General features: G+C 40.3%; 1 protein-coding gene across 1 annotated transcript in view; it reads right to left on the bottom strand.

The window, feature by feature from the left end:
• cmtm4 (CKLF-like MARVEL transmembrane domain containing 4) overlaps positions 1–22,355 on the bottom strand; it is a 77,606-nt gene extending 55,251 nt beyond the window's left edge. Inside the window, exons 1-3 of the mRNA XM_061887432.1 lie at positions 22,206–22,355; positions 21,929–22,134; positions 986–1,162 (exon numbers count right to left, since the gene is read on the bottom strand). Coding sequence (XP_061743416.1) covers positions 986–1,162; positions 21,929–22,114 — 363 coding nt within the window. The 5' untranslated portion in view covers positions 22,115–22,134; positions 22,206–22,355. The remainder of the gene's footprint in view (positions 1–985; positions 1,163–21,928; positions 22,135–22,205) is intronic.
• Positions 22,356–24,313: the final 1,958 nt, after the last annotated feature.

The following is a 24,313-nucleotide window of genomic DNA, read 5'->3' as shown; positions in this document are numbered from 1 at the left end:
TTCTTTCAGCTACTATTTTAGATACTATTTATCTTCTTTCAGCTACAAATCACAAAACCAGTGAAGTTGGAACGTTGTGTAAATGGTAAATAAAACCAGAATACAATGATTTGCACATCCCTTACAACCTATATTTAATAAAATAGACAGCAAAGACAAGATACTTAACATTCAAACTGGAAAACTTTGTTATTTTTCGCAATTAGCTCATTTGGACTTTGATGCCTGCAACATAATTCAAAAAACCTGGCACAAGTGGCAAAAAAAAACTTAAAAAGTTGAGGAATGCTCATCAAACACTTATTTGGAACATCCCACAGGTGAACAGACTAACTGGGAACAGGTGGGTGCCATGATTGGCTATAAAAGCAGCTTTCATAGAATGCTCGGGCTTTCACAAAAAAGGATGTGGCGAGGGTCACTACTTTGTGAACAAATGCGTGAGCAAATTGTTGAAAAAATTAAGAACAACATTTCTCAACGACCATTTGCAAGAAATTTAGGGATTTCACCATCTAAAGTCTGTAAAATCATCAAAAGGTTCACAGAATCTGGAGAAACCACTGCACGTAACATTGAATGCCTGTGACCTTGGCTCCCTCAGGCAGTACTGCATCAAAAAGTGTGTAAAGGATATCACCACATGGGCTAAGGAGCACTTCAGAAAACCACTGTCAGTAACTACAGTTTGTCGCTACATCTCTAAGTGCAAGTTAAAACTCTGCAATCCAAAGCGAAAGCTATTTATCAACAACACCCGGAAACGTTGTGGACGTCGTGTCCTCGGGAATAAAGAGGAAAATAACCACCCGGATTGTTATAGGCGTACAGTTGAAAAGCCAGCATGTGTGATGGTATGGAGGGTGCATTAGTGCCCAAGGCATGGGTAACTTACACATCTGTGAAGGCACCATTAATGCTGAATGGTACATACAGGTTTTGGAGCAGCACATGCTTTATATATATAGATGAGTTGTGTACTAACCGTGAGGTTCCAGTCGATGTGGGGAACTTTGGTGTGCAGGTTGAGACAGAAAATGACGAGAAGGGCGCCTGTGACCACAAAGGCGCTACAGCTGACAAACTCGAAGAAGTAGACGCCGCCGCATGGAGAACACATCATGATGGTTTCTATGCAGATGAATCCAATTAGTGACAGGACCTGTGAGGCGGGGGACAGTGGTCGTTTAATAAACAGGACAGGCAATATCAAGAGCGTACTTATTATAATAAAACATTTGTATTTTTAGTTAAGTGAAGTGAATTATATTTATATAGCGCTTTTCTCTAGTGACTCAAAGCGCTTTACATAGTGAAACCCAATATCTAAGTTACATTTAAACCAGTGTGGGTGGCACTGGGAGCAGGTGGGTCAAGTGTCTTGCCCAAGGACACAATGGCAGTGACCAGGATGGCGGAGGCGGGAATCGAACCTGCAACCCTCAAGTTGCTGGCACGGCTGCTCTGCCAACCGAGCTAAGTCATCCCTATTTGCAAAATTCAACACATTTCATTCAAAATCATTTCAATCAAGGGGACATTTAATTTGGTTTTATATATTTAGGGTCCTTTGCCATGGGCCAAGGACCCTATTGAAACTGCTGTGTTTTATTATTATTCCGCACCTACGCGCTGTAATTTGACCCCCTTAACATGCTTCAAAACTCACCAAATTTGACACACACGTCGGTATAGCAAACCTTCCCAACTTATTAAGCAACCAATCCCCCAAAATGAAAATTGCGCTTTAGCGCCCCCCAGGAAAAAATTACAGACAAAACTGCATGTAACTTCTGTTAGGAATGTCATAGCGACATGAAACAAAAACTCCTATGTAGGTCTGACTTAGACCCAATTTTCATACACTCACTTCTTTCAGCAAAAATCTACAAGAAGGTGGCAAAAACCCCTTCAAAATAAAAGTTTCGCAAAAAATGCAATTTTTGCCTCTTTGCGCTGTAATTTGACCCCTTTAAAATGCTTCAAAACTCACCAAACTTGGCGCACACATAAGGACTGGCGAATATTGAGATTTAATGAAAAAACCAAACCCCAAAACTCAAAATTGCGCTCTAGCGCTATTTTTGAATAAAACACTGAAAAAACTGCTCCTAGGAAGAAAACACAGACAAAACTGCCTGTAACTTCCGGTAAGAATGTCGGAGAGACATGAAACAAAAACCTCTATGTAGGTCTCGCTTAGACCTACATGTCATGGATTGACAACCCCCAACAAAAATCAACAGGAAGTTTGCAATCCCCCCTTCAAAACAAAAGTTTTGTAAAAACCGGTCACCTTTCTTCAAACATTATCTCCTCTGAGTGCGTTTGTTGTTTTGGCTTCAAACTCGCACAGGAGAGAGATTGAACCCTTCTGATTAAAAGTATAGAACAGAGTTTTGATAAGTTCTCAGGTTTTGATTTTACGCGCCTTCAAAGAACCCCTGTGCAAAGTCTCCTAAAAAATGTCATTTTTGCCTCTTTGAGCTGTTATTTGACCCCCTTAAAATACTTCTAAACTCACCAAACTTGACACACACATCAGGTCTGGCAAAAACTGCGATCTGATGTAAAAACCTAAACTCAAAATTGCGCTCTACCGCCCCCCTAGGAATACAACACGGACAAACTGCTCCTAGGAAGAAAACACAGACAAAACTGCTTGTAACTTCCGGTAGGAATGTCAAAGAGACATGAAACAAAAACACTATGTAGGTCTCACTTAGACCTACATTTTAATAATCAACATACTTTAGCAAAAATCAACAGGAAGTTTGATATTTTCACTTCAATACAACAACTGCATTACTTTCACAATGCATTAGATTCTCAAAATAGTGGCTCCAAGGCGTCTTCTAACGCTTATCCGGCCGTGGGTCTCGGGGGCAGCAGCCAAAGGCGGACCCGACCAACGCTGCCTGCAGCTTTAATTCAATTTAGTTTTGCGTTTTGTAATCCAACCACAACTTAGATTACTTGGAAGAAAAAAAGTACTATCTGGCAACAGATCCAGGCATATTTAAGAGGTAGAAGTCAAAAACTCTTACAAAATAAAAATAAAAAGTTGCTAAATATATCTCAGTCAAGGTTTGTTTTTTACCTTACTGTACACCTTCCCTTCCTCCTCTAAAAATTACTTTTTTTATGAAGCAAGCACCAGATATATCGAAAAAGTAAACTTCAATTTCAACACATCAGTGACAATGACAGAGGTTTTGCTTTTTTCGGTGAAAAAACAACAACAAAATGACAGTGAGTGAATGCCGCTTCTTTTCTTTCCCCTATGTCCCCCCCTCCCTTGTGGAGGGGGTCCGGTCCGATAACCATGGATGAAGTACTGGCTGTCCAGAGTCGAGACCCATGATGGACCGCTCGCCTGTGTATCGATTGGGGACATCTCTACGCTGCTGACCCGCCTCCGCTTGAGATGGTCTCCTGTGGACGGGACTCTCGCTGCTGTCTTGGATCCACTTGAACTGAACTCTCGCGGCTGTGTTGGAGCCACTATGGATTGAACTTTCACAGTATCATGTTAGACCCGCTCGACATCCATTGCTTTCGGTCCCCTAGAGGGGGGGGGGGTTGCCCACATCTGAGGTCCTCTCCAAGGTTTCTCATCGCCAGCATTGTCACTGGCGTCCCACTGGATGTGAATTCTCCCTGCCCACTGGGTGTGAGTTTTCCTTGCCCTTTTGTGGGTTCTTCCGAGGATGTTGTAGTCGTAATGATTTGTGCAGTCCTTTGAGACATTTGTGATTTGGGGCTATATAAATAAACATTGATTGATTGATTGAATGTTTAGGGGCTGCAAACAGGATGTTGAATTCCACTGAAGTGAACTTTACTGTGAAATGATGTGCTTTGCAAGCAGTAATACCATCCATCCATTTTCTACCGCTTGTCCTGTTTTGGGTATTTTAAATATTCGGTGCAGTGGAAACACTTATCAGCATGATGTCCTGCAGTTCCACAGAACAGTTTAGCAGTTGTTAAACATTACTAAGCATGTTGTCTTTTGGGTACATCAATGTTTTATTGTTAGCGCACATAGCACAAAAAACTGCAAAAATGCTGACTTGATGTTTCTTTTAGTCACATTTTCTTCAACACCTGCACACAATTTTTGGGAGCTAACCATGGTGGCAGTAAATCACGTAGCTGTTAAATGATTGACTTACATTTATCATCATTGTACGCTTTGCACAGTAAGCAAGGAGGGAAGCGCAAGTTTTGGGTTGTGGAACCAAGCTGAATGTAAAACTAAGAGCGTTCTGCCAGTTATGTATTTTGAGTAGTTTTTCAGCTTACTGAGAGGACCGATGAGTATAGGAATGGCAGGCACAGATCTTCACAACAAAAAGACTGTAGTGTTTTTGAATGTTTGAACAGAGATTCCAGTGATTGTCTTATGAATAGCCCGCAAGGACCCAGGAACCCATCCCACGAGTCCAATCCTGGCAGCCTGTGTGGAGGCATTCCGTCAGCCAAAAGTCATCCACAAACCACAGTATGGGAGGAATTCTCCTCTTTAGGTGTCCATTGGCCATCTAAAAGGCCAACAAAACCGCATGGGATTTACCAAGTGGTTCAGTGCGATCCAAAACCCAGAGACTCAACAGAGTTGCGACGTCCTGCCGAGACCAGGTCTGCAGACGTACAAAAAGCAGGCTTCGGTTGAAAGTTGAATTGAGGTTAAAGCAGCGACCAAGTCTGTCTGGGCTTCAAACTGAAGCATATTTAACACTTCTCCTCCACTTTACCACTGTGATGCAGGACCATTTCTACACGGAAATCCCTGGTTAAATGCTAAGTACTATCTATCTAATCTGGGGGCATCCAACCTTTTTTCCACCAATTGAAGGATGCGGGGGCTACTTTCTCGCTTGCACTTTTAACATGGAGGATTACATATCTAAAAGAAAACAGTTTTCTAAACTGGACTTTCAATCAAAGTAGGAGGTAATAAAGGAAAGATAAGGAAGACTTCTATAAACAAGTTATTGATGCTTTTGATGAGAAGGAGCTGCGCATGGACTTCATTTATAAGTAAAGATAAGACCATAATAACGTTTTTTTTAATAAAATGTGCTTTTCATGATGGTATCCTTACATCACACTCAAATTTATAAGCGCAGGCCTAAATTTACCGCATGCCCTTGGTAAGCGCCGGAGTGAGAAGAGGTTTTAAATTAATTATTCAAGGAAATACGGCAAGCTAAGTTAAGCATTTGTGCTAATTATTGATATTTGACTCGCATCACATTTCAATACAGAGTATTTAGTTTTGTATGAATAAAATACCAGTGAGTTCCTATTCGTTAAATGTGTGTATTACTTGTGACACTGCTAAACAAATGTCTTTCACAGGCTTATTAGAGAGCAAACCTTGCTCAACCAGTTTAATGAGGTTCCTCCTCTCCAAAAAGTCGAATGTTGCGACAAACGACAAATATTTGGTTTTGACAGCAGCACCACTCCGGAAACACTTCACACTCAAGAAGTTCAATCTTTGGAGTCCACAAAATAATCATGAAATAATACAATGTTTCATGAGGATGTAAAGAGGATTCTATTTATATAGCGCTTTTTCTCTAGTGACTCAAAGCACTTTTACATAGGGAAACCCAATATTTAAGTTACATTTAAACCAATGTGGGTAAAGTGTCTTGCCCAAGGACACAACAGCAGTGACTAGGACAGGGGTCGGGAACCTTTTTGGCCGGGAGAGCCATTTAAGCCAAATATTTTTTAAAGTATTTCCGTGAGAGCCATATCATTTATTTTTTTTAACACTGAATACAACTCTATGCGTACATTTTTAGGAAATACCAACATTTTTAGAGTATAATAAGTATCTTATTCTTTTTTAATAACATTGTTATTCTGAGGCTAACCACCAATAAATAAAACACTTTTTACCATTAATGCGACTTCTTGAACGGGTGCGGTAGAAACCGGATGGAAGGATAAAAATGCATGAGAATGTTTTATATTTTGAACGTTATTTTTGACACTGTGATTACCAGCGGAATCTTTCATTACTTATCGTGTTAAGCAATATCAGCTAAAATTTATCCGAGAGCCAGATGCAGTCATCAAAAGAGCCACATCTGGCTCTAGAGCCATAGGTTCCCTACCCCTGGACTAGGATGACAGAAGTGGGGATCGAACCTGGAACCCTCAAGTTGCTGGCCTTTGGTAGAATGGCCGGAACCAAAGGTATAGCCACTCTAGCTATACCTCTCTCACTCCCTTTTGTAGCCTGGCAAACACAACCAGCTCTGCAGAAATAACATCTCTGACAAAATACAATAAAAACTTATTGAAATAAGGACAAAATACAAGTTTCCCTCCACTGTATCACAACCAAAAGGCGTGACTAAGCCTGGGCGATAAAACGATATCAGTATATATTGCGATATTAATAAAAAATGTGTTTTATATATTAGTTTTTCTTTCTTTGTCGAAAAAAACGGAAGTTGCGAAGCCAGGTCGGTGGCATGAGTAAAGGCACTCGATCTCTGGAAACTGAGCAACGCAGGAAGTGATCATTGATCACCAGGAGTGACATGCTAACAGCCAATCAGGTAACAGTATCAAATATTGTCTGGAAAACCAAAAAAGATCTATTGTATTATTAATCGCAAATTCCATGTTTTTGACTACGTTATGGTTATAAATAAATAAATAAATGGGTTGTACTTGTATAGCGCTTTTCTACCTTCAAGGTACTCAAAGCGCTTTGACACTACTTCCACATTCACACACTAATGGAGGGAGCTGCCATGCAAGGCACCAACCAGCACCCATCAGGAGCAAGGGTGAAGTGTCTTGCTCAGGACACAACGGACGTGACGAGGTTGGTACTAGGTGGGATTTGAACCAGGGCCCCTCGGGTTGCGCACGGCCACTCTCCCACTGCGCCACGCCGTCCCGTTCAGTTGTTTCTACACAGCTACTCTTCCTCAACTCTTGTTGTTTCTGTTGATGTAGTCCAGTTCATACCTTTCCAGGATTGGACTTACTTTAGTTCTTATAGGGGGAATTTGCTTCGGTTTTTGTACGATTCGGACTTTGTCGGACTTTTTGGATCGGCTTCTTAAAGGGGAACATTATCAGCAGACCTATGTAAGCGTCAATATATACCTTGATGGTGCAGAAAAAAGATCATCTATTTTTTTAACCGATTTCCAAACGGGTGAATTTTGGCGAATTAAACGCCTTTCTGTTTATGGCTTTTTTAGCGATGACGTCAGAGCGTGATGTCACCGAGGTAACACACCCGCCATTTTCATTTTCAACACATTACAAACACCGGGTCTCAGCTCTGTTATTTTCCGTTTTTTGGACTATTTTTTGGAACCTTGGAGACATCATGCCTCGTGGGTGTGTTGTCGGAGGGTGTAACAACACTAACAGGGAGGGATTCAAGTTGCACCACTGGCCCCAAGATGCCAAAGTGTCTGCCGCCAGACCCCCGTTGAATGTACCAGAGTGTCTCCACATTTGACCGGCGATGCTAAGACAGACATGGCACAGAGATGTATGGATAACCTGCAGATGCATTTGCAACGATAAAGTCAACTAAATCACAAACGTGAGTTTGTTGATCTTGACTTATGTGCTAATCAGATATATTTGGTCGCGGCGTGACTGCTAGCTAATCGATGCTAACATGCTACGCTAATCGATGCTAACATGCTAATTACCGGCGGTGCTAAAGCAGACATGGCACGGAGATGTATAGATAACCTGCAGATGCATTTGCAACGATAGTCAACGAAAAAACAAAGGTGAGTTTTGTTGATGTTGACTGCCAGCTAATCGATGCTAACATGCTATGCTAATCAATGCTAACATGCTAGTTACCGGCGGTGCTAAAGCAGACATGGCACAGAGATGTATGGATAACCTGTAGATGCATTTGCAACTATATTACGTTTCCTTCCACCCACATTTAATGCGAAACAAACACTTACCAATCGACGGATTTAAGTTGCTCCAGTGCCGGATTGTAGTCAGCTGGAGGCGTGTCTTAATGAAATTAAACAATGGATGTCCGCTAACTTTTTGCAACTCAATGCCAAAAAAACGGAAATGCTGATTATCGGTCCTGCTAGACACCGACCTCTATTTAATGATACAACTCTAACATTTGACAACCAAACAATTAAACAAGGCGACACGGTAAAAAATCTGGATATTATCTTCCACCCAACTCTCTCCTTTGAGGCACACATTAAAAGCGTTACTAAAACGGCCTTCTTTCATCTCCGTAATATCGCTAAAATTTGCTCCATTTTGTCCACTAAAGACGCTGAGATCATTATCCATGCGTTTGTTACGTCTCGTCTCGATTACTGTAACGTATTATTTTCGGGTCTCCCCATGTCTAGCATTAAAAGATTACAGTTGGTACAAAATGCGGCTGCTAGACTTTTGACAAGAACAAGAAAGTTTCATCACATTACGCCTGTACTGTATATACCTTTATATACATATATACATACATATATACCTATACTGTATATACCTTTATATACATATATACATACATATATACCTATACTGTATATACCTTTATATACATACATATATACCTATACTGTATATACCTTTATATACATATATACATACATATATACCTATACTGTATATACCTTTATATACATATATACATACATATATACCTATACTGTATATACCTTTATATACATATATACATACATATATACCTATACTGTATATACCTTTATATACATATATACATACATATATACCTATACTGGCTCACCTGCACTGGCTTCCTGTGCACTTAAGATGTGACTTTAAGGTTTTACTACTTGCGTATAAAATACTACACGGTCTAGCTCCATCCTATCTTGCCGATTGTATTGTATCATATGTCCCGGCAAGAAATCTGCGTTCAAAGGACTCCGGCTTATTAGTGATTCCCAAAGCCCAAAAAAAGTCTGCGGGCTATAGAGCGTTTTCATTTCGGGCTCCAGTACTCTGGAATGCCCTCCCGGTAACAGTTCGAGATGCTACCTCAGTAGAAGCATTTAAGTCTCACCTTAAAACTCATTTGTATACTCTAGCCTTTAAATAGACTCCCTTTTTAGACCAGTTGATCTGCCGTTTCTTTTCTTTTTCTCCTATGTCCCACTCTCCCTTGTGGAGGGGGTCCGGTCCGATCCGGTGGCCATGTACTGCTCGCCTGTGTATCGGCTGGGGACATCTCTGTGCTGCTGATCCGCCTCCGCTTGGGATGGTTTCCTGCTGGCTCCGCTGTGAACGGGACTCTCGCGACTGTGTCGGATCCGCTTTGGACTGGACTCTTGCGACTGTGTTGGATCCATTATGGATTGAACTTTCACGGTATCATGTTAGACCCGCTCGACATCCATTGCTTTCCTCCTCTCCAAGGTTCTCATAGTCATCATTGTCACCGACGTCCCACTGGGTGTGAGTTTTCCTTGCCCTTATGTGGGCCTACCGAGGATGTCCTAGTGGTTTGTGCAGCCCTTTGAGACACTAGTGATTTAGGGCTATATAAGTAAACATTGATTGATTGATGTTTCTGGCTGTCTGAAGTCCTTCCCGTCCACATGCGTTCTTAAGGGAATTTTTGGAAAAATTGGCAAGCGATTCCAAGAAATTAAAACAATGGAAACCAGTTCTAAACAGGAACAGGAAACTATTCCAATTCCTACCGTGAGTATTATCGAAATGCATGTTTAGCGGTGGTTTTTGTCTTACTTCCTTTTTGGTACCCCGATTAAAATTGCTAAATTCATGTACACCGTGGCAGAGCTCGCAAATGCCAAACTCTATGTAGATGAGTCAAAATAACGGAACATCCACCCTGTTCTAGCGGTAATGTTTGTGATCTAATATAGCTCACTTCCTCCCTGTCCCCAGTGACATCTGCACCCATGATCGGAACAACACACCAGGACAGTCTAGTTTTTACAGAAAGAATCATGATTACTCCTTTGTTGGACTTTTAGACATTTTCGCTAAAGCATGTGTGCACATTAAGAAGTGCATCATAAAAGTATAAAAAGAATGCGACGTGATGGTGATGTGGGAATGATTGAGCATAACAAAACCACTGTCTGAGTGCTGGAAACCATAGCGAGGACAAGCTAGACCAGAGGACACCAACCTTTTTGAAAGCAAGAGCTACTTCTTGGGTACTGATTAATGCAAAGGGCTACCAGTTTGATACACACTTCAATAAATTGCCAGAAATAGCCCATTTGCTCAAATTGCCTTTAACTCTGTTATTATTAATAATTAATGATATTTATATTTGTGGAAACACTGATCATCTTAATGATTTCTCACAATAAATATATATCGAGACAGATGAATATTTTTATAAATATATTTCGACTCTTTAAAGGGGAACATTGTCACAATTTCAAAAGGGTTAAAAACAATAAAAATCAGTTCCCAGTGGCTTGTTGTATTTTTTGAAGTTTTTTTCAAAATTTTACCGGTCTCGGAATATCCCTAAATAAAGCTTTAAAGTGCCTTATTTTCGCTCTCTGCGAAGACACTGGCCATTTCCCTGTGACGTCACACAGTGCTGCCAATGTAAACAAACAATGGCAATACCACAGCAAGATATAGCGACATTAGCTCGGATTCAAACTCGGATTTCAGCGACTTAAGCGATTCAACAGATTACGCATGTATGGAAACAGATGGTTGGAGTATGAAAATATTGAAGAAGAAACTGAAGCTATTGACGCTATTCATAGCCATAGCATGGCCGAATAGCTGCGTTAGCATCGCCGGTAAAATGTGCGGACCAAACGATCAGGACTTTCGCATCTTGTGACACTGGAGCAACTTAAATCCGTCGATTGGTAAGTGTTTGTTTCGCATTAAATGTGGGTGGAAGGAAACGTAACATAGTTGCAAATGCATCTGCAGGTTATCCATACATCTCTGTTCCATGTCTGCTTTAGCACCGCCGGTAAATAGCATGTTAGCATCGATTAGCATAGCATGTTAGCATCGATTAGCTGGCAGTCAACATCAACAAAACTCACCTTTGTGATTTCGTTAACTATCGTTGCAAATGCATCTGCAGGTTATCCATACATCTCTGTGCCATGTCTGTCTTAGCATCGCCGGTCAAATGTGGAGACACTCTGGCACATTCAATGGGGGTCTGGCGGCAGACACTTTGGCATCTTGGGGCCAGTGGTGCAACTTGAATCCCTCCCTGTTAGTGTTGTTACACCCTCCGACAACACACCCACCAGGCATGATGTCTCCAAGGTTCCAAAAAATAGTCAAAAAAACGGAAAATAACAGAGCTGAGACCCGGTGTTTGTAATGTGAAAATGAAAATGGTGGGTGTGTTACCTCGGCAACGTCACATTCTGACGTCATCGCCTCCAGAGCGATAAACAGAAAGGCGTTTAATTCGCCAAAATTCACCCATTTACAGTTTGGAAATCGGTTAAAAAAAATAGATGGTCTTTTTTCTGCACCATCAAGGTATATATTGACGCTTACATAGGTCTGCTGATAATGTTCCCCTTTAAAAAGAAGACAAAAACTAGCTAACTCGAATCTTTTTGAAAAAATTAAAAAAATAAATTTATGGAACATCATTAGTAATTTTTCCTGATTAGGATTAATTTTAGAATTTTGATGACATGTTTTAAATAGGTTAAAATCCAATCTGCACTTTGTTAGAATATATAACAAATTGGACCAAGCTATATTTCTAACAAAGACAACATTTTGTTTTTAAATTTTAATCATAATAAGTTTGAAGAAATATTTCACAAATATTCTTCGTCGAAAAAACAGAAGCTAAAATGAAGAATTAAATTAAAATGTATTTAATAAACTTTACAATAAAAAAAAATTACTTGAACATTGATTTAAATTGTCAGGAAAGAAGAGGAAGGAATTTAAAAGGTAAAAAGGTATATGTGTTTAAAAATCTTAAAATCATTTTTAAGGTTGTATTTTTTCGCTAAAATTGTCTTTCTGAAAGTTATAATAAGCAAAGTAAAAAAAATAAATGAATTTATTTAAACAAGTGAAGACCAAGTCTTTAAAATATTTTCTTGGATTTTCAAATTCTATTTGAGTTTTGTCTCTCTTAGAATTAAAAATGTCCAGCAAAGCGAGACCAGCCTGCTAGTAAATAAATTCAATTTAAAAAATAGATGCAGCTCACTGGTAAGTGCTGCTATTTGAGCTATTTTTAGAACAGGCCAGCGGGCGACTCATCTGGTCCTTACGGGCGACCTGGTGCCCGCGGGCACCGCCTTGGTGACCCCTGAGCTAGACTGTCTAGACCATGGGTGTCAAACTCTGGCCCACGGGCCAAATTTGGCCCACCGTGTAATTTAATTTGGCCCTTGAGGAAATATCAAATTAACATTAGAGCTGGCCCGCCGGTGTTATAACACCGCATTCACCGCTGACACTCATACTTACCAACCCTCCCGATTTTCCCGGGAGACTCCCGAATTTCAGTGCCCTTGCCGAAAATCACCAGGGGCAACCATTCTCACGAATTTCTCTCGATTTCCACCCAAACAACATCACTTAAAGGCACTGCATTCAACGTCCTCTACAACCTGTCGTCCCATCCGCTTTTTCTCCAAACAAACATTGTATCGGCCCAGTCACATGTTATATGCGGACTTTGCACACAAACAAGTGAATGCAAGGCATACTTGCTCAACAGCCATACAGGTCACACTGAGGGTGGCCGTATAAACAACTTTAAACCTGTTACAAACACTGTGAACCCACACCAAACAAGAATGACAACCACATTTAGGGAGAACATCCGCACCGTAACCCAACATAAACACAACAGAACAAATACCCAGAACCCCTTGCAGCACTAACTCTTCCGGGATGCTAAAATATTTGAAAATCGATTTTGTATGTCACTATAAAGTTATACAAGCCTTGCTCGTTCAATATTCAATGCAAAACTTGTTTGGGTCCCTATTAAAAGGTTAATTTGTTCAACCTTGGCCCGCGGCTTTGTTCCGTTTAAAATTTTGACCCACTCTGTATTTGAGTTTGACACCCCTGGTCTAGACGGTGGCATGCATGCGTCCCTACTAAGGTTGTACAGATAACAATATTTTGGTACCGGTACCAAAATGTATTTCAATACTCTTCGGTACTTTTCTAAATAAAGGGGACCACAAAAAATGTCATTATTGGCTTTATTTTATCAAATACTCTTATGGTACACAAAAATTTTGGTTCGGTACGTACCTCGGTTTAGAGGTCACGGTTCGGTTCATTTTCGGTAAAGTAAGAAAACAACAAAATATACATTTTTGGGTTATTTATTTACCAAATTTGTAAACAATAGCTTTATCATTTTAACATTGGTAATACTATAACAATACATCTGCCCACATTAATCAACATAAAACTGCATCAGCTTGTTGCTCAGATTAAATAAAATGACAAAACCTTTCTTCTGCATATAAAAAGTGCAACATTAAACAGTTTCAAGTCAACTCCATCCATCCATCCATTATCTACCGCTTATTCCCTTTCGGGGTCACGCTTAATTTATTACAGCATTTGTGAAGCCTGTAGTTGATTTTTATTATGTAAATGTAATATTTTTATCAACTTGTGATAACAGGGACCCTGCCATTCAAACTAGGCTGCTACATTACTAATGAAGTGAAGTGAAGTCAATTATATTTATATAGCGCTTTTTCTCTAGTGACTCAAAGCGCTTTACATGGGACGGCGTGGCGCAGTGGGGAGAGTGGCCGTGCGCAACCCGAGCGTCCCTGGTTCAATTCCCACCTAGTACCAACCTCGTCACGTCCGTTGTGTCCTGAGCAAGACACTTCACCCTTGCTCCTGATGGGTGCTGGTTGGCGCCTTGCATGGCAGCTCCATCCATCAGTGTGTGAATGTGTGTGTGAATGGGTAAATGTGGAAGTAGTGTCAAAGCGCTTTGAGTACCTTGAAGGTAGAAAAGCGCTATACAAGTACAACCCATTTATCATTTATTATTTACATAGTGAAACCCAATATCTAAGTTACATTCAAAGCAGTGTGGGTGGCACTGGGAGCAGGTGGGTAAAGTGTCTTGCCCAAGGACACAACGGCAGTACATGGATGGCGGAAGCGGGAATCGAACCTGAAACCCTCAAGTTGCTGGCACGGCCGCTCTACCAACCGAGCTAAACCGCATTAAATGATTAATGTAACTACAGCTGAAAAAATAGCAGACTAGCAATAGGAGAGACGATTCATCCCTGAACACCATGGAGCTCATGTAGTCTTAATGATGCACTTAATTTATTATATCACTAGCCTACACGCACGCATGCACCGCACAATGAGCTAACGTTACACTAAAAGTTAATTAGCCTTCACCTAAAGCCAGGACTGCAAGCGAGCTGAGCTGCAGTTTGTTTCTAGAACATCATCTAGAAAGTTGACTGGGAGGTGTTTATTATAATTTGGGGAAGAGTATGCTGCTAAACACCTATCTGCTCGACGCTGAATACGCACTGCTGATTGGCTGTTATTGCTACGGTTGTAACCAATCAGATGGTTGTGTGGGTGGGACAATGCTGGGTGCTGCGTAGGAGACAGAGGCAGAACGGAGTGGAGCAGCTTGTTAAGACTTTAGCTTACGCGGCTACTTCATATGTTCATGTGGAAACTTGTTCGGTGCACCTCCGTTCCGAACCGAACCCCCCGTACCGAAACGGTTCGATACAAATACACGTACCGTTACAACCCTAGTACTAAGGGTTTAGCGGTACGTGTATTTGTATCGAACCGTTTCGGTACAGGGAGTTCGGTTCGGAATGGAGGTGCACTGAACGAGTTTCCATACGGACATATTAAGTAGCGTACCGCACGTTGTGTGAACAATGCACACCGAGGCACAACACACGGCATGCTAGCAACGACCGGGCTAAGACAAAATGCAAAAGTCAGAGCTGGAAGCTGAGTATGAAGAATAATGTTTTAATGTAGACACACAGAATCATCAAACTGATGTGATTATATGCATCAAGTGTTCATTCTAGGCTAAGGCAATTTATCGAGATATGTATGGTGTATCGTAGGGGTGTAACGGTACACAAAAATGTCGGTTCGGTACGTACCTCGGTTTAGAGGTCACGGTTCGGTTCATTTTCGGTACAGTAAGAAAACAACAAAATATAAATTTTTGGGTTATTTATTTACCAAATTTGTAAACAATGGCTTTATCCTTTTAACATTGGGAACACTCTAATAATTCTGCCCACGTTAATCCACAGTAAACTGCCTCAAGTTGTTGCTTTGATTAAATAAAATGACAAAACCTTTCTTCTACATATAAAAAGTGCGACATTAAACAGTTTCCATTGAAACTGTTTAATGTCAACTCATCATGCTTCATTTATTACAGCATTTGGGAAGCCTGTAGTTGACTTTTATTATGTAAATGTTGTATTTTTATCAACATGTGATAGCAGGGACCCTGCCATTCAAAACCGGGCTGCTACATTACTAATGATTCATGTAACTATAGCCGAAAAATAGTACAATTGCAATAGGAGAGACTATTCATCCCTAAACACAATAGAATTCAATGAAATAACAGACAGGCAGGGCTTTGCTGCCCCTAACACACACACACACACACACACACACACACACACACACACACACACACACACACACACACACACACACACACACAAACGCACACACACACACACACACACACACGCACATGCACACACACAGCAAAATGAGCTAACGTTACGCTAAAAGCTAATTAGCCTTCACCTCAAGCCTATACTGTGAGCGAGCTGAGCTGCAGTTTAAGTTTCTAGAAGGTCAACGGGCTCGTAGTGATGTTTGTAATAGTTGTGACTGGGAAGTGTTTAGTATAATTTGGGGAGAGTCCGCTCCTCCCCTGCTAAACAAATATCTCTGCTCGGCGCTAAAGCATTGACTACATCACTCTGAAGTCTGAATACACACTGCTGATTGGCTTTGTATGTAACCAATCAGATCGTTGTGTGGGCGGGACTATGAGGCAGAGACAGAGGCAGAAAGCAGAGCAGCTTGTGAAGACTTCTAATTCCGAACTCGTTCGATACGCCCGCGTGCCGAACCGAAACCCTCGTACCGAAACGGTTCGATACAAATACACGTACCGTTACAACCCTAGTGTATCGTGATATGGCCTAAAAATATCGAGATATTAAAAAAAAGCCATGTCGCCTAGCACTACTTCTAAGTACTCAGTGATTGTGCGCTGCCGAACGTGCTCCTCTGCTTGTAAAGCAGCAATGTCACGACGTGACGACGACACGCCGTCATGCCCGTTAAAAGAAAAAGCGGTGGGACTGGGACCGGTACTTTTTGGAAGAGGTATAGTAGTGAAATGATTCTTTAGTATCGCGGTACTAAACTAGTACAGGTATACCGTACAACCCTAGTCCCCAACACACATGCACTCTGTAGGTCTCCCTTTCCTAGGCTGGATAAGAAACATTTCAACCAGAAGCCATCGCAGAGTCTCTCTGAACAGGAAGTGCTCACGGACATTGGGGACCATCTGGAAAGTCCATTCCACCCACGGACTGACACACCGCCTCAGCCCAGTATTTCATTACGACTCCTCACGGCCGTTATAAAGGTGCATGGGGGCGGGGAGGTGAAGGATTAGTCTGATGACATTTCCATCGGTGAATGTTGGTTTGTTGAAGACTAACAGGTTTCGTGTAGCAGAGGGAAGTTGGTGTTGTTGGGCTGGGTTCTGTTTATGTCAGAACGGGTCCAGAAAACGCTTGTAAACTCACTCGTCTTTGGAAGCGGGCTGTGAAAAAGTCCTGTAGAGCGCCAACGAGGCGGCAATTAGTGCCAACTGAGTTCACCAAGCTTGGTCCTTAACGATCTGAGCGCCGTCCTATTCATCGTGACCTTTATCTGCCGCGGAATATAATCACACGACCTCATTTGGCAAAGAGTTGAAGTATTCACAGAATGATGCAGGGAAGGAAGGAAAACCATCTGGTTGGGAGATTTCTAGGCATTTAAAAACTTTGCAAATGCAAACTTGGGATGGCTCTCAGTTGTCCTTGTTTGTGGAAGAGATACTTTACGACTCGCTTTTAAATACAAAAAGGATGTATGAAAGCATGAGAGCGTTCGTCACCCGAGCTCCAAAACGCTTACTGACTATGAGTTATATATGTACACCATACAAAGGAAGCCTTTGGGAGTGTTTCTTTTCAGAGACTTAGACACTGTTTACACCAGGGGTGCCCACACTTTTTCTGCAGGCGAGCTACTTTTCAATTGATCTACCTCATTTATATATATCATTTATATTTATTTATTTATGAAAGAGAAATTTTTGCAAACAAGTTAAATGTGTTTAATGATAATACAAGCATGTGTAACACATATAGATGTCTTTCTTTCACAAAGACAAGAATATAAGTTGGTGTATTACCTGATTCTGATGACTCGCATTGATTGGAATCAGACAGTAATGATGATAACGCCCACATTTTCAAATGGAGGAGAAAAAAAGTGGTCCTTTCTGTACAATACCGCATGAAAGTGGTTGGTTTTTGGCATCTAATTCATCCAGCTTCCATACACTTTACAAGAAAAACATTGGCGGCAAATTCCGTAGCTTGCTTGATTGACATTCACGGCACCCGAGGGTCTTGTGAGATGACGCTGGCTGCTGCCAGTTCATTATTATGAAAAAATGACAGAGAGGAAGGCGAGAAAAACTTTTTATTTCAACAGACTTCCGCGCCGTCCCTTCCGTCAAAACTCTAAAGGCCGACTGCACATTTCCTATCTTCACAATAAAAGCCCTGCTTCATGCCGCCTGCGCTAACAAAATAAGAGTCTCGGAAAGCTGGCGTGCACAAGTGATGTGCACGCCAGCTTTCCGAGGGATCGCTTGTGCACGCCAGTTTTCCGAGACTCTGTATTTAGTTAGCGCAGGCAGCATGAAGCAGGGCTTTTATTGTGAAGATAGGAAATGTGCAGTCGGCCTTTAGAGTTTTGACGGAAGGTACGGCGCGAGAGTCTGTTGAAATAAAAAGTGTTTCTCGCCTTCCTCTCGGTCATATTTTCATAATAATGATCTTGCAGCAGCCAGCGTCATCTCACAAGACCCTCCGGTACCGTGAATGTCATTTAAGTGACGTCTTGGTGAAGATTGATGATCACTCATTTTTAGGTCTATTTTTTTTAAAAGCCTGGCTGGAGATGGACTGACACACCCCCCGCGGTCGACTGGTAGCTCGCGATCGACGTAATGAGCACCCCTGCTTTACATCTAACCCAGGGGTGTCTAAACTTTTTCCACTGAGGGCTGCAAATTGAAAAAATCATGCGGGGCCCGTTTTGATATTTTTCATTTTCAAACCCAACAATAGTTAGATTTTTTTCAACCTTTAGGGCTCCCTCCAAATTTGGTCCCAGGGAACCGGAAGGGTTTCGGTCATATAAATGTTAAAAATAAGTTCTATAGTATTATTTTTTTGTTGTTGCTTTATGCCCTTTTTCTGTAAAAACCCTCTTTTTAATGGCAAAAACAAAATAGGCGAAACATTTCAAAGGGTAATATTTGATGTGAAGTAATTGGAGCTTAATTATAGGTCATTTATGCATCACATTGATTTATTTCAGGGTTTTTTTTTGAGCAATTGCAATTTTAAAAAAAAAATCCAACTAAAATTCTCAAGTAACCAAAAGGACTGAACTCATAAAAGTGTACACAATAAGTCATCCTTTTTTCTTTATTTTTTACTTTCAACACTTTGAGATCAACTTCAGATCTATTCAATTATACGTTTTAATTTGTACAAGGTTTTATTGCTTCTTAGTTTTTTTTTGCCATTTTTACCATAGAACAATATGCAATATATTCCCCTCAAAAAATTGAAAGTTGATTTTTTATGAAAAGTCATTCAAGCCTGGAATAGGTCTATAATTAATTATTAAATTATTATTTTTTGAGCAATGAGAGCTTTAAAGAAAGAAAAAAAAAAACAGCATGGCGGCTTTGTAAAACTTTGTGCACGCCAGTTTTCCGAGACTCTGTATTTAGTTAGCGCAGGCAGCATGAAGCAGGGCTTTTATTGTGAAGATAGGAAATGTGCAGTCGGCCTTTAGAGTTTTGACGGAAGGTACGGCGCGAGAGTCTGTTGAAATAAAAAGTGTTTCTGGCCTTCCTCTCGGTCATATTTTCATAATAATGATCTTGCAGCAGCCAGCGTCATCTCACAAGACCCTCCGGTACCGTGAATGTCATTTAAGTGACGTCTTGGTGAAGATTGATGATCACTCATTTTTAGGTCTATTTTTTTTAAATGCCTGGCTGGAGATCGACTGACACACCCCCCGCGGTCGACTGGTAGCTCGCGATCGACGTAATGAGCACCCCTGCTTTACATCTAACCCAGGGGTGTCTAAACTTTTTCCACCGAGGGCTGCAAATTGAAAAAATCATGCGGGGCCCGTTTTGATATTTTTCATTTTCAAACCCAACAATAGTTAGATTTTTTTCAACCTTTAGGGCTCCCTCCAAATTTGGTCCCAGGGAACCGGAAGGGTTTCGGTCATATAAATGTTAAAAATAAGTTCTATAGTATTATTTTTTTGTTGTTGCTTTATGCCCTTTTTCTGTAAAAACCCTCTTTTTAATGGCAAAAACAAAATAGGCGAAACATTTCAAAGGGTAATATTTGATGTGAAGTAATTGGAGCTTAATTATAGGTCATTTATGCATCACATTGATTTATTTCAGGGGTTATTTTGAGCAATTGCAATTTAAAAAAAAAAAATCCAACTAAAATTCTCAAGTAACCAAAAGGACTGAACTCATAAAAGTGTACACAATAAGTCATCCTTTTTTCTTTATTTTTTACTTTCAACACTTTGAGATCAACTTCAGATCTATTCAATTATACGTTTTAATTTGTACAAGGTTTTATTGCTTCTTAGTTTTTTTTTGCCATTTTTACCATAGAACAATATGCAATATATTCCCCTCAAAAATTTGAAAGTTGATTTTTTATGAAAAGTCATTCAAGCCTGGAATAGGTCTATAATTAATTATTAAATTATTATTTTTTTGAGCAATGAGAGCTTTAAAGAAAGAAAAAAAAAACAGCATGGCGGCTTTGTAAAACTTTGTGCACGCCAGTTTTCCGAGACTCTGTATTTAGTTAGCGCAGGCAGCATGAAGCAGGGCCTTTATTGTGAAGATAGGAAATGTGCAGTCGGCCTTTAGAGTTTTGACGGAAGGCACGGCGCGAGAGTCTGTTGAAATAAAAAGTGTTTCTCGCCTTCCTCTCGGTCATATTTTCATAATAATGATCTTGCAGCAGCCAGCGTCATCTCACAAGACCCTCCGGTACCGTGAATGTCATTTAAGTGACGTCTTGGTGAAGATTGATGATCACTCATTTTTAGGTCTATTTTTTTTAAAAGCCTGGCTGGAGATGGACTGACACACCCCCCGCGGTCGACTGGTAGCTCGCGATCGACGTAATGAGCACCCCTGCTTTACATCTAACCCAGGGGTGTCTAAACTTTTTCCACTGAGGGCTGCAAATTGAAAAAATCATGCGGGGCCCGTTTTGATATTTTTCATTTTCAAACCCAACAATAGTTAGATTTTTTTCAACCTTTAGGGCTCCCTCCAAATTTGGTCCCAGGGAACCGGAAGGGTTTCGGTCATATAAATGTTAAAAATAAGTTCTATAGTATTATTTTTTTGTTGTTGCTTTATGCCCTTTTTCTGTAAAAACCCTCTTTTTAATGGCAAAAACAAAATAGGCGAAACATTTCAAAGGGTAATATTTGATGTGAAGTAATTGGAGCTTAATTATAGGTCATTTATGCATCACATTGATTTATTTCAGGGTTTTTTTTGAGCAATTGCAATTTTAAAAAAAAAATCCAACTAAAATTCTCAAGTAACCAAAAGGACTGAACTCATAAAAGTGTAAACAATAAGTCATCCTTTTTTCTTTATTTTTTACTTTCAACACTTTGAGATTAACTTCAGATCTATTCAATTATATGTTTTAATTTGTACAAGGTTTTATTGCTTCTTGTTTTTTTTTGCCATTTTTACCATAGAACAATATGCAATATATTCCCCTCAAAAATTTGAAAGTTGATTTTTTATGAAAAGTCATTCAAGCCTGGAATAGGTCTATAATTAATTATTAAATTATTATTTTTTGAGCAATGAGAGCTTTAAAGAAAGAAAAAAAAAAACAGCATGGCGGCTTTGTAAAACTTTGTGCACGCCAGTTTTCCCAGACTCTGTATTTAGTTAGCGCAGGCAGCATGAAGCAGGGCCTTTATTGTGAAGATAGGAAATGTGCAGTCGGCCTTTAGAGTTTTGACGGAAGGTACGGCGCGAGAGTCTGTTGAAATAAAAAGTGTTTCTCGCCTTCCCCTCGGTCATATTTTCATAATAATGATCTTGCAGCAGCCAGCGTCATCTCACAAGACCCTCCGGTACCGTGAATGTCATTTAAGTGACGTCTTGGTGAAGATTGATGATCACTCATTTTTAGGTCTATTTTTTTTTGAAAGCCTGGGTGGAGATCGACTGACACACCCCCCGCGGTCGACTGGTAGCTCGCCATCGACGTAATGGGCACCCCTGATGTAGAGCCATAGGTTCCCTACCCCTGATATAGAACTTGCAAGGCGAACTAACATTAAACTTTAATATTATGATGGGGGCCGCAAAATAACGTTTCGCGGGCCGCGATAGCCCCGCGTGCCTGAGACCCCTGATTTAATCCCCGGGTGACATATGTTGCGTTAATTAGTGCAAACATGGCGCGTCACGTCTGATTATTAAGACATTTTAAACATAAAAACAATGACAACTTACCACTTCCACTCCCTTTAAAACGCCAAAGTAAGACTTGAGGTAGTCCACGTCGCAGCGGATCCCCCCGAAGATACTCCTGGCGTGGACCGGCTCGGTGGTGGGCTGGTAGGGGCTGCCGGCCCCGGAGATCATGGAGGTGTCGGCGGCCTCGCCGTCCAAGCCTTCCGCCTCCTCGGTGCTCCTCATGGCGGGAAGTGTGACGCTCGCTGGAGACGATCAATATATATTGAAATTAGGCGATGGAAGGCACACTTTCTTCCATATGGACGCAACCAACCGGAAGTTCCCAATTCTCACGGCGGAGGAGGATTGTTTGTCGCCCACTCCCACGACTCCGGAGGCGGGTCACAAGTCGCTGGAGTCCCGGTGGGACGGCGGAAGAAGTCTATTGTTTGAGACGACTTGTTAGCCAGTTCCTTAGCAGCGCTAGCCCGCACCGAGGCGGCTAAGCTGCCCGAGGATGAAGCCTTGTCTCCGCCCCCAGCAAACACTGCACATACTTGGGAAATATTCAACTCTCCGCCCGTGTTCCAGTCCTCCAAACACCCGGGGACCGGAACCGCGCCATCTTTGTCTCTCCCCGCAATGACTTCCATGAACTCACATAATATTGGACCAAATAATGTTGCTCTTTTTTTTTTTTGCAACGATGCTGTCAGAGTACATGCATTTTTTAAAACATATATTTTAACGTCTAATTTAAAAGTGTTACTTTATTCATTTTACCCATGGAATATTTTTTTTTTGGTATCGTATTAATGTTTAGTATTTACTGCCCTCTGGTGGTTGATGGTGGTACTACATGGTCTGCATGAAAATAATCTAATACAGAGGTGTCCAAACGTTCTCCACTTACTGAAAAATCAAAGCAAGCGGGTCCATTTTCATATTTTTAAAACCAATATATGTATAAAAAATATACATTTATGCCTCCACTCAGTTATGATCCCGGGGACCCCAGAGGGTTTTGGTCCAAAAAAATATTAAAAATATGTCATTATTGAGTATTATTATTTACATTATTATCCAAGTTTTAAATCTCTAGAGCAGTGGTTCTCAACCTTTTTTCAGTGATGTTCCCCCTGTGAACATTTGTTTTAATTCAAGTACCCCCTAATCAGAGCAAAGCATTTTTGGTTGGAAAAAAGAGATAAAGAAGTAAAATACAGCACTATGTCATCACTTTCTAATTTATTAAATTGTATAACAGTGCAAAATATGGCTCATTTGTAGTGGTTTTTCATGAACTATTTGAAGAAGAAAAAATATATAAAAATAACTAAAAACTTGTTGAAAAATAAGCAAGTGATTCAATTCTAAATAAAGATTTCTCCACATAGAAGTAATCATCAACTTAAAGTGCCCTCTTTGGGGATTGTAATAGAGATCCATCTGGATTCATCAACTTCATTCTAAACATTTCTTCACAAAAAAAATAAGAAATGTTTAACATCAATATTTATGGAACATGTCCACAAAAAAATCTAGCTGTCAACACTGAATATTGCACTTATAAATTTATATTCATATTTTGTTGAAGTATTATTCAATAAATATATTTATAAAGGATTTTTGAATTGTTGCTATTTTTAGAATATTTTAAAAAAATCTCACATACCCCTTGGTATACCTTCAAGTACCCCCAGGGGTACGTGTACCCCCATTTGAGAACCACTGCTCTAGATCAACAATAGGAAAAAAAAAATTCAATATTTTCACCCGATAACATTTTTTTAGGTGGAATATTTGAGATTATATAATAACTGGAGACTTAATTTTGGATTTTCATTCATTATTATTTTTTTGAGCAATGACACTTAAAAACAAATCACACTAAAATAATTGGGCATCCAAAAGTGTCCTGCTCATTAAAGTGTTAAAAAATAAATTATATATATATTTTTACCATTTACTTTTAGCACAATAATCTCGAGATCAACTGCAGATCCATTCGTCAATTATTAGTTTTATTCTTGTTTATGTTTTTGTTTCTTTTAGGCCCTTCTTTAAAAAAAAAAAAACTAAAAAAACAGCTCAGTTTTTTTATATGGCAAAACACAAAATATGCAACATTTTCCCCCCCAAAAATTTCAAAGTGAAATCTTTAATGTGATGTAATCGGAGCCTTGAGTATGTCAATAATTCAAAATAACATTGATTTTGATTCATTGTTATTTTTTAATGGTCCCTAGTGTGTGAATGTGAGTGTGCATGTCTATCTGTGTTGGCCCTGCGATGAGGTGGCGACTTGTCCAGGGTGTACCCTGCCTTCCGCCCGATTGTAGCTGAGATAGGCGCCAGCGCCCCCCGCGACCCCGAAAGGGAATAAGTGGTAGAAAATGGATGGATGATTTTTTAAGAAAGAAACAGCCTGCATGGCAGCTT

This window comes from Nerophis ophidion, linkage group LG25 (genome assembly GCF_033978795.1).
Source record: "Nerophis ophidion isolate RoL-2023_Sa linkage group LG25, RoL_Noph_v1.0, whole genome shotgun sequence".
In the NCBI taxonomy this organism is placed as follows: domain Eukaryota; kingdom Metazoa; phylum Chordata; class Actinopteri; order Syngnathiformes; family Syngnathidae; genus Nerophis; species Nerophis ophidion.
Note: the sequence above shows the minus strand (reverse complement) of the source record. Positions and strands in the feature narration are given on the sequence as shown.